The sequence below is a fragment of the Dipodomys merriami genome, unplaced genomic scaffold (assembly GCF_024711535.1).
Source record: "Dipodomys merriami isolate MVZ:Mamm:240054 unplaced genomic scaffold, mDipMer1.0.p SCAF_185, whole genome shotgun sequence".
NCBI lineage: Eukaryota > Metazoa > Chordata > Mammalia > Rodentia > Heteromyidae > Dipodomys > Dipodomys merriami.
The window spans coordinates 123,979-134,815 of NW_027203215.1; the positions used below are offsets into that span (position 1 = coordinate 123,979).

Genomic DNA, 10,837 nt, shown 5'->3' on the forward strand with positions numbered 1-10,837 from the left:
ATGATGTAAGGATAATTCTGCTTATTAGTTATTAATGATAATAAGCACCTACACATTGTGATTATAAAATAAATGTTTCACATGGTTACTTTTGGAATAACTGCTATCTTTTGTAAGTCATAGTTTTTTGAAATAATTCAAGTATGTCACCAGTGGCTCAGCCTATAATTCTAGCTGTTCAGGAGGCTGAGATCTGAGGATCATGGTTTAAACCTAGTCCAATCAGATAAATCCAAGAAATGCTTGTCTACAATTAAACCAGAAAAACAAAAACCCTAAAGGTGGAGGTGTGGCTTAAATGGCAGAGTGAATAAGAAGGCCAAACAAGATTGCAAGGCCTAGGGTTCAAGCTCCACTACTGGCACCAAAAGAAAGAGGGAAGGGGGGAAGATCAGGGCCAGAAAATCACTTAATAGTTTTATTTGATATAAATTTATTAGGTGATATTACCTTTCCAATTCTGACTTTTCAGGGTTCCATTCCATTTTTTAAAAAATATCCTTATTGTAAAGATACTGTGTAGAGGGATTACAGTTACATGAGTAGTTTTTATCGAAAATTGATGGTATAAGAATGTGCGGCTTGGGCTGGGAAGGTGGCTCAGTGGTAGAGCGCTTGCCTTGCATGCATGAGGCCCTGGGTTTGATTCCTCAGCACCACGTAGGAAAAAAAGAAAAAAAGCCGGAAGTGGTACTGTGGCTCAAGTGGCAGAGCACTAGCCTTGAGCTGAAGAGCTGAGGGACAGCGCCCAGGCCCAGAGTTCAGGCCCAACGACCGGACCCCCCCCCAAAAAAAAAAAAATTGTGCAGCTTAAAATGTGCAGCTTAAAAATACTATATCAATCTACAAGGAGAGTAGGGTACAGCTCATAGAGTGCACTGTTGGGGTGAGGTACAAGGGAATATTCAAGGCGCCCTCTTCACACTTAGTGATCATTGGTCTTGCAGGGTCTTGTATGCGAATCTTTGAGGTTTTACTATTATCTTCAAGGTACATAAAACTGCCCCATTTTACATGGGAAGCCACCTCACAATTGAGTAATTGTCTGGGCTTAGCCAACAACTAAGCTGAATGGGTGTTTAGACTTTTTTCTCTCACTCTGAAATTCATGCTGCTTTCACGTCACATAGACTCTATCTCCTCTCCACATCTTGCATGTATTTCTGGAAACAGTACCTATTTTCTTTTACATTGAAGTGCTCAGTGATTTTTTTTCTGTGAGCACAGACTGTACCTGGTGTCCAAGGGAAGATGGAATTAGGAGACACTAGATTTTTACAGAGCTTCTTTTTAGCTGGAGAGCGAAACACATACATGTGTGATAATTGGATAACAATTCCAGGACAGTGTGTAATTAGAAGTCAGATTCTAAGTGCTGAGAAATTAAAATAAGGGAGTGGTCACACTAAGGCTATTAGAGGAATGAATGAATGAATGAATGAATGAGAACAACTGGAAATCAAGTAGTTTTCCCCATAGACATTTGTTTTGGGAACTTAAGGCACACTTAAGTTTAAAAATTAACATACTCGCTGGGTATGGTGGCTCATGCTTGTAATCCTAGCTACTCTGGCGGCTAAGATCTGAGGATCGTGGTTCAAAGCCAGCCTGGGCAGGAAAGTCCATGAGACTCTGATCTCTAATTAACTACCAGAAAACTGGAAATGGCACTGTGGCTCAAGTGGTAGAGGGCTAGCTCTACCACTGAGCCACCTTCCCAGCCCAAGCCGCACATTTTTATACCATCAGTAGAGCTGAAGAGCTGAGGGACAGCACCCAGGCACAGACTTCAAGTCCCACAACCAACAACAACAAAATTAACATATTATCTTTTTTTTTTTTTGTAGAAGAGAATAGTAAAGTTGTCGAAGAATTAATAGAAGAAAACAATGGCATGAAAAATAAATTGGAAGAACTGCGAACACTTTGTAAAATTCCACCAAGGTAGATTTTTAGTTTTTTTAAAGACTTTTTTTTACGCATTCTTTAAATTTATACAAATCCTAATCTCCCAGATTTTATTCTCAAAAGATTCCTTCTGTTTATTACTTGTTTTATATTATTCAAGACTCCTCTCTATCTCTCTCCCCCCTCTCTCCCTTTCTCCTTTTCTTTCTCTTTCTCTTTTTCTCTCTCTCTCTTCCTCTGTATGTTTGGAGACAAGGTCTCACTATGTAAGGTAAGCTGGCTTAAAATTCACTAAGTGGCTGGTCTTGAACTTTAGATCCTTCTGCCTCAGCCTCCCGAGTCCTGGGATACAGGCATATGGTACCATGCCCAGCTTCACTCAAGCCTTTTTATACATCCATGAAATATATACAATGTGTTTAAGTTGGGTTTATTGTAACCCTTTATTGGCTCCATATTTATTAGAAAAGGCTTTTACCACGTTAATAGATATTTTCCTAGAATATACATTTTAGTAGCTTTATAAATTTTTTTTAAAATTGCCAGTCCTGGGGCTTGAATTTAGGGTCTTGGCACTGTCCCTGAGCTGCTTTTGCTCATGGCTAGTACTCTACCAAGTAAGCCACACTATGTGGTACTGAGGAATTGAACCCAGGACTTCATGCATGCTAGACAAACACTCTACCACTAAGCCACATTCTCAGCCTGTTTTTTAAAACTATATTATTATTATTTGTCTTCTTTTTTGGTACTGGGAATCAAACCCAGGGCATTGCATTTTGCCACTGAGCTATATCACTGTCCTTTATACACTTTCATCATGAGGATTTAACATTTTGTATTTAAGGAACCATAATATTAAAGTTTTTCCTTTATTTTCCTTGTACATGAAGTTGTTAGCACACCTATAATTTTAGCCCCTTAAGATAGAGGTTGGGAGGATCATAGTTTTAAGGCCAACCTGGTCAAAAAGCTCACAAGATACCATCTCTGCAGAGAAAGCTGAGCATGGGGGGATACCTGACATCCTAGCTACTTGGGAAGATGAAATAGGGGATCAGAGTCCAGGCTGGAGCAGGCAAACAACTAAAACAGCCCAAGACATTATCTTAAAAGTAGCCACAGCACAAAGGGTTGGGGGAATGATTCAAGCAATTCAAACCTCAGTAGGGTAAAACAAAACTTTAGCCACTCTTACCTTTATTCAAACATACGAATGCAGGTATGTTTTTTGAAAGTGAAGTGTTCCACTTACAATCTCAAGTTTTGCAATCATGTCTTTAGGTCACTGTCAGAAGGAGCCATTGAAAGTGTTTACCCACAATACAGTGGACAGGCACTGGAAGAACTTCGTGGACAGTACATCAAAGCTGTAAAAAAAATTAAGCGTAAGTCCCTCAAGGTTTTAGGATGGTTTTGGTTTTTTTCATTGTTACAAAAGGTAAAAACTCAAACTCAAACCAGTATTAGTCCTTTCAGTCTATTTTCCAAATTGCTTTTTCTCTGTCTTAGGTCATTGAAAACAGTTCCAAATTAGGCAATAAGATATCACTTATTCCAAAAAATACCTTTCAGAAGTGATACAGCAAGTTTTATATTATTGATGATCCTGTTTTGCCTTTGTCTAGACATTAGTATTAAAGGAAAAATCTCTAGTTTAACCTAATAGCATAAATAACTGGTAACAAAGTAAATGTTACATGAGTTGTAAGTTATCACTTGTTACTTTCTAGTAAGCAGTTCTATTATTATTATTAATTTCAAATAGCTATAAACTTGCTTGTCTAATCTCTGTCAGTACCAGGCAATACTAACAATTCTTCAGAATGTTTCCAGGAATATATTTTCAGAGGATAGAACACATCTTGCTTCTTAATTACAAAATTGTATAGTATGAGTATAAATTTCAAGACAAAATTTCAAGGAAAAATAAATATATACACACCTTCTGATACTGCATTTGCTTTATAGCAAAAGTAACAGTGAAGATCTTATGCTGAATATAATTGATAGAAGAAAATAATGTATGTTCTAAAAACTCAGTGTCCTTGAAAGTGATTTCTTAGTTGTTACTGATGATTTTTTTTGTTAATAAGAAGTGAAGTTTGAGCATTTTTTCATCCTAATAGAATAACATTTGTATTATGTGATAATTACATTCCAGAAAGATAATTTGGAGGTTTTATGTTGACATGTACTTTGATTTAATCTTTCCTGTTTTAAATAAGGAAAAATGGATTCCCACTCATTATTTTGCATAGAACATGTAGCTTTCAGATGTTTACTTATACTGACAGGCGGTTATAGGAAGGATGGAGAAATTCTCGGTGTGGAATATAGTCCTGTATTTAACAAAAAGTGCTAGCCATAGCTCATAGTAATCCCAATCAAAACTGTGTTGAGTTAAAGAGGTAAAAAACCGTTTTAGAAGGTAAGAATTAGAGCCAGGCACTGGTGGCTTACGCCTGTAATCCTAGCTACTCAAGAGGCTGAGATCTGAGGATTGTGGTTCAAAGCCAGTCCCAGCAGAAGAGTCTGTGAGACTTTGTTGTTGTTGTTGGTCATGGGGCTTGAACTCTGGGCCTGGTGCTGTCCCTGAGCTCTTCAGCTCAAGACACATGGTCTACCACTTGAGCCATAGTGCCACTTCTGGTTTTCTGGTGGTTAATTGGAGATAAGAGTCTCATGGATAGTTTCCTGTAAGGGCTGGCTTTGAACCACAATCCTCAGATCTCACCCTCCTGAGTGGCTAGAGTTATAGGCATGAGCCACCCGCTCCCAGCCTGTTGTGAGACTCTTATCTCGAATAAACTACCAGAAAATTGGAAGTGGCACTGTGGCTCAAAGTGGTAGAACGCTAGCCTTGAACTGAAGAGCTGAGGGACAGGACCCAGGCCCAGAGTTCAGGCCCCACAACCGACGAAAAGAAAAGTAGGTATGAATTAGGAGTTCACGTAATTTTAGAAGATAAGTGTAAGTCTCACACTTTGCTTGCATAGTGGTGAATTGTATATATCATGGATTGTAAACCGTCTAGTTAGTCAATAAATGTTGGAGGTGTTGAATAGGTAATACAACTTAGATTTGTAGAGCATGAGAAAAACATGAGTCTCATATTGTCTTTCCTCCCCTCCCTTCTCTTTCCTTGTTCTCCTCCCTTCTACTCTTCCTCCTTATCCACTCCTGTGTATCTTTCTTTCCTCTTAAACTGGACAGAAATGATGTATAATTGAAGTGTATATGCACGTGCCTCATTTATGTCATTTTCTTGCCTAAGTGTTTTAGAATAGTACAAACTATACCATGTTTCCTTTACCTTATGTTCTACCATCATCCCTGGGCTAGCATTACTTTTACTTTATTTTTTAATGTCACAAATACCTTTTAATCTTCACAATGATAGCCATTGTTATCTTAATCTATATTGCTTATGAACTCTATGAAAAAGGGCTGCTCTTTTATTGTTAAGGTGATATACAAAGGGGTTACAGTTACTTAAGTAAGGTCGTAAGTTACATATCTTGTCAAACTTGTTACCCCTTCCTTCATTTTTCTCCTACTTTCCCTCTCCCAACCTCCTCACCCTCCTAAGATCCCTTTTGAGTCTACTAAAAGTGATCTGAAGTGTCCCATTTTAATCAGTATGGAAAATACATTGTTAACACTATGCCTCCAGTCACTTTATCTCCCCCCAAAACACTGGTTTCTGAAAAAGTGCTAGTGATTTCCTTGCCCTTGCAGGTGACATGCTTCGTTATATCCAGGAGAGTAAGGAAAGAGCTGCAGAAATGGTAAAGGCAGAGGTACTGCGAGAGCGTCAAGAAACCGCCCGGAAGATGCGCAAATATTACCTCATTTGTCTCCAACAGATTTTGCAGGATAATGGAAAAGAAGAAGGGTAAGTTTAGTCTGAACCACTTGTCTGTCATTTCTCCAAGCATTTTTCTTATCACAAAACTTAACTGTTGTTTTGTGATCCAAGCTGTTGAGGGTGAAGAGAGTTTTATGTTTTTATTACTCTAAATGTTGGCAGAGCTAATAGGTAAACAGTCCTGGAGCTAAATTTTAGAAACATTTTTTTTTGTTGTTGTTGTTGTTTGCACTCTTTTTTTATTTTCCTGTTCTGGATTCCCCACAGGCCTGAGAAAAGAATTATGAACGCAGCTAGTAAACTTGCTACAATGGCAAAATTGCTGGAAACACCTACTTCTAGTAGATCCCCAAGCCAAACTACAGCAGCATCAGGTATGTCTGAATCAGTTGCTCAAATGCTTTCTTTTCTTTTGAATATTTTAGTGCTTTCAGTATAAAAAAGAGAAGTGTAAGGACTAAGTTAATTTGTCAAGTTATTGTGGGCATTACTACAAATATATTTATATATGTATATATACTCATATATATGTATATACATATATGTGTGTGTATGTGTGTGTGTGTGTGTGTGTGTGTGTATGTATATATATATATATATATATATATATATATATATATATATATATATATATATGGAGCATAGAGTTTCTGTTTTGAACATCATGTACCCTAGCTGTCCATGTGGCTTCCATCCCTACAGATGATAGAAAAGATGAAAAAGCCGGGTGCTGGTGGCTCACGCCTGTAATCCTAGCTACTCAGGAGGCTGAGATCTGAGGATCGCGGTTCAAAGCCAGCCCGGGCAGGAGAGACCGTGAGACTCCTATCTCCAATAAACCACCAGAAAACCGGAAGTGGCGCTGTAGCTCAAGTGGTAGAGCGCTCGCCTTGAGCTGAAGAGCTGAGGGACAGCGCCCAGGCCCAGAGTTCAAGCCCCACGACCGACAAAAAAAAAAAGATGAAAAAAAAAATTAAATTATCCTTGAGTAGTTTTACAAAGGAGGTATCATATAACAAAGCAGTTTATGAATATGCATTTTGATCATTGTCACCCCCTTCCACATTCTCACCTCCCCCTTCAGTTTAAATAACAAAGAATGATAAATAGACGAAATGATAACTGGGTTATAAAGGTTGTAATGGATAGGTCAGGAGTTGTAAGAAAATCCTTTAAAAGAGGGCAAGTATGTGGTTAATGATGGGAAACTTCAGTTCAAAGCTGCTAAAAGATGACTCAGAAGAAGGAGCAGATCAAAACTGCAAAGTGTGGAAGCTATGGCAGAAGTATAGGACTCTGGCAACATCTATAGGATACTTAGTTTGTGTTCTAGAGCAATCACAACCAGGTAGAGAGTCACTTTTCTTTTAATCTCTTCTTTCCTAACCCTAATATTGAGCTGGGTGACAGCAACAGGAAAGAGTTTTGCAAGCAAGACAGTGTCCAGGTATAGCTAGATACACAGGGAGGATTTGGGAATTCCCATGTCTAGAGTGCCAGGTGTTAGGTGTTTCTGCACCAGGTGCACCTCACCTGCTCTTCCCCTGCCAGCCAGTGCAAGCAGATAAAGGATCAGGACATCCAAAAGACAAGTATTTAAGTAAGAATAGACATATATCACCAATGGAAAGGCATCACCATATAACAAAACAAACAAGAAAACATTGAAGTAATGACAAAACCAAACCCACAGAATTTGTACCTAACAAAAGAGTTAGTAAAACAAATAGCAGAACTTGAGAATGTTCTTCCAAAGAAAGATGCAAGAAGATAGAGTATAGGTAAACTTTAAAATATGTTCAGAGTTTTACTATTTTCAAGGACAGGATATAGGTAGTGATAACTCTGGCTAGAAGAAAATGTAGATTTAAGTATGTGTGTCAAAACTTACGAGTAACCAACAAACAAATAGAAATAGAAGATATATCTTTGAAGCTAGTAGAGGAAAACCTTAGGGGGAAACACATTAACAAAATGAAGAAACAGGAAACAAAAACTAAAAAAGCATCAGCAAATAAAAGATAAAAGTGGGTTGGAACACCAGCAATCTGACTAAGACTAAGTTTAACTCACCTATTATAAGGTCTCAACTTTCAAATAATGTTTTACAAAATAGAGACATTTGCTGTTTTTAAAAGAGCATCTGAAATTCAAGTTGGAGGGTGATATACAACCATACAGTGTTGATATTAGGTAAATTCTAAGGGTAAATAACAGTATTAGGTAAATTAAGAGTGTACATGAAAAGGTACTAATATACCTCATAATAATAATAGAGCAGTCTCCCAAAAAAAAAAATTCTTTTCTGCATATAACATAACACCCTGGTAAATTTTGTCACACTGGGAGATTTTGAACTTTTGGAAAACTTGAAGCAGAGATTGTTCAGGAATTCATGGAAGATTACTTATGTAAGTATTAGAGTGGTGGTAGGAAGTTTAGGTACCAAAAGGGCAGTGGCATATTACAAAATAATTTTCTAGATTTGGGACAACAGTATGCATATGATGACCCCAATAGAACCAAACCCTTTTCATGGCCTCTTGGGCCAAGATACAGTATGTGATGCCTCTAATCCATGCTATGTAACTGCCTTTGATATGATTCAGTATCCTAGTCAACTAAATCACCAACTTTATTTAGCTTGTGCATTTGTGAATAGTGGGTAGATGGGGACTTTTTACCAGACTCTTCTTTAGGAACTCTATAGTTAACCTCAAGAGATTAGAGAAACATGGCCCTTGAAATGTTGTAATACCTATTGCAGATTAATGCTGAATTAGTTAGACAGCAGTCACAATGGATTCCATTTCAGGAACAAGCTTTGTTTAGTGGATGTCTCCATGTTTAGTCTTGGTGTGTTTTTCTTTGAGAATGATTAAAATCTATATGCATTCTTTGAGACTACATAAAAGCCTGAATTTATTTTTCTCTTTAATGTTAATTTTCTCCTAATTTGTTTTCCCCTGCGCATAGTAGCACTGCCCTTGACTTCAGAGATGCTGAGTGGCGTTGAAAAATCAAAAAGAAATGATGTGAATCAGAGTGTACCTCGTAACATTGAAAGCAAATCAAATGGTATAAAAACTATCCCTGGAAGTATTTGTGAGCAAGTTCCTAAGAGGAGGGCTGCTTGTAATTTACAAAAGCGATTAGAGGATTCAGAGCACATAGATATAAAGCATGTGGGTAACAAAGGGTCACCTTCAAACTTTGAATTTGGGGATAGTAGTTACAAGCACCTAGATATTCTGCCAAAGAATGTTGCTCCTGAGTTTGTTCTATGCGAAGGTGAAGGAAGTTTGATTTCGCACAAGAAGAAAAACCTACCTGGTGTCACCTACTCAGAAACCCTTCTGCATCCAGTCACATACCCCTTTCTTGGAACATATGGAAATAAACCCTCACCTAGATGTACCCCTGAATCTGGATACGCACCAACAATCTTCCAAGATCCTAATGAAAGACCTGGTTCCAAGGCATACATGTGCAACTCACTGTCGGAAAGTGACACTGCCTTGTTTGAGAAAAGTCAAGGTTTAGGTATGCAGGAAACTCCAGTAAAGGATGGAGGAGACTTTCTTAACTCATTAGGTTGGCTTTCCAACAGTGCCCCGCTACTCTGTAACAGTCACGAAGTGTCACTTTCACAAGGTAGGCCACAAGGAGCTCGGGATACGCTAAGCGATTCGATTCCATTCAAACAGGTTTCAGCACTCAGTTGTCAGCCGGTGAAATGTCACAGTGATCACACTTCCAGCCTGTCAGGAGAAACTGGGTATTCCCAGCAAGGGAAATCCACTGTCACTTTCGGACACCCATTTCATCATAAAGCTGATAGATTAAAGTCAGATGTCAAAAAACTTAGCACTACTATACCATCTTCAATATGTCAGCAGCCTTCAAGAAAATTGATTGCTCCCCTAGCTAGCCAGCAAGACAGTGGTTTCGACAGCCCGCTTGTCAACCTAGACTAATTGTGTTTAAGGAGAATCATGAATGCATTCACAAGAAAACCAGAAGGGAAGACTTCAGACTGGAGGAGAAAAAAAAAGTCACAAGCTCTGCCTATTTCCAGATGCTTCCGTAACCTCTATTATATATGAGTAAAGTCTTCTCATAAAATGACTCGAGATATTTATGTTGCCTTAATGTTCCAAAGGCGTGATGGTAATGTGTTCTAATCTGCTTCTGTGTGGTGCTTATATTTGGTTGCTTAAGCCATCTATTTTTATACTTACAAATTGGCTTCTATTTTGCAGTGTTAAATTATTTAAATAAAATTGCATCTAATCTGTAGAATTGTCACGGCCCATTTTGTAGTTATAGAAATGTTATCTTTACATCCTGTTTGAATTTCACCTAGAAAAACACATATAAACTATTTGATTTGTATATATCACTTAGCCAGATGTACTTTTTAAAAGTAGCTTGGTGTGGGGGTGCGGGGGGGGGGAGTGGAACGAATCATCTCGATATTATGACTACTTCCAACTGGAGAAAAGAGAGTTTGGTTTTTAAAAATGTAGCTTTGTTCTGGTTTTACTTAAAAAAATATTTCCCAAACTTTTTCTGTTGTTTGCATGATGGGCAGAGACTTTGTGTCTCTCTTATGTTTTGTTTATTTGTTTACAATAGTACATTCTTAAAAGCTGAAATAAAAAGCCTTGTTATGTAGCAAGAAAACATGAAACTTAAATTGTTAACACTTAATGGTGCAGAAATTGGCAACATCGATGCTGTGGTTGAAGGTTATAATTTTTTTTCTCCTTTTCTGTCTCCCCTGTGTCTTTTCTGCTTGCTTGCTAAACTAAACACAGGCAAGTTCCAGGGCCCATCTTGTGTCTCTTCTGAAGGTTATAATTTTAAACTGATGAACTCATGCAGAAATCTTACTGTTTTATAAATCATTTACAGAATCCTAGAGGGGGAAATTGATGTTTTAGATATATGCAAATTCTTACTGAAACCTGTTACTATAATTTATAAATCTCATTGCATCACATGATAGACTGTATTTTGGGGTTAGTATATTTTTTCCATTTTGCAATAGGCTAA

The 10,837-nt window shown here is 37.8% G+C and overlaps 1 protein-coding gene across 10 annotated transcripts in view; it reads left to right on the forward strand.

Moving 5' to 3' along the window:
• Window positions 1-10,066, forward strand: part of Cep152 (centrosomal protein 152) — a 66,321-nt gene extending 56,255 nt beyond the window's left edge. For 5 of the 10 annotated variants that reach the window (XM_070026588.1, XM_070026594.1, XM_070026592.1 and 2 more), the window contains 5 exons: window positions 1,848-1,944; window positions 3,193-3,296; window positions 5,650-5,806; window positions 6,047-6,153; window positions 8,756-10,066. In XM_070026588.1, the coding sequence (XP_069882689.1) occupies window positions 1,848-1,944; window positions 3,193-3,296; window positions 5,650-5,806; window positions 6,047-6,153; window positions 8,756-9,756 (1,466 nt within the window). In that variant the 3' untranslated portion in view covers window positions 9,757-10,066. The remainder of the gene's footprint in view (window positions 1-1,847; window positions 1,945-3,192; window positions 3,297-5,649; window positions 5,807-6,046; window positions 6,154-8,755) is intronic. The other 5 variants (XM_070026591.1, XM_070026593.1, XM_070026595.1 and 2 more) reach the window with 1 other exon arrangement.
• Window positions 10,067-10,837: the final 771 nt, after the last annotated feature.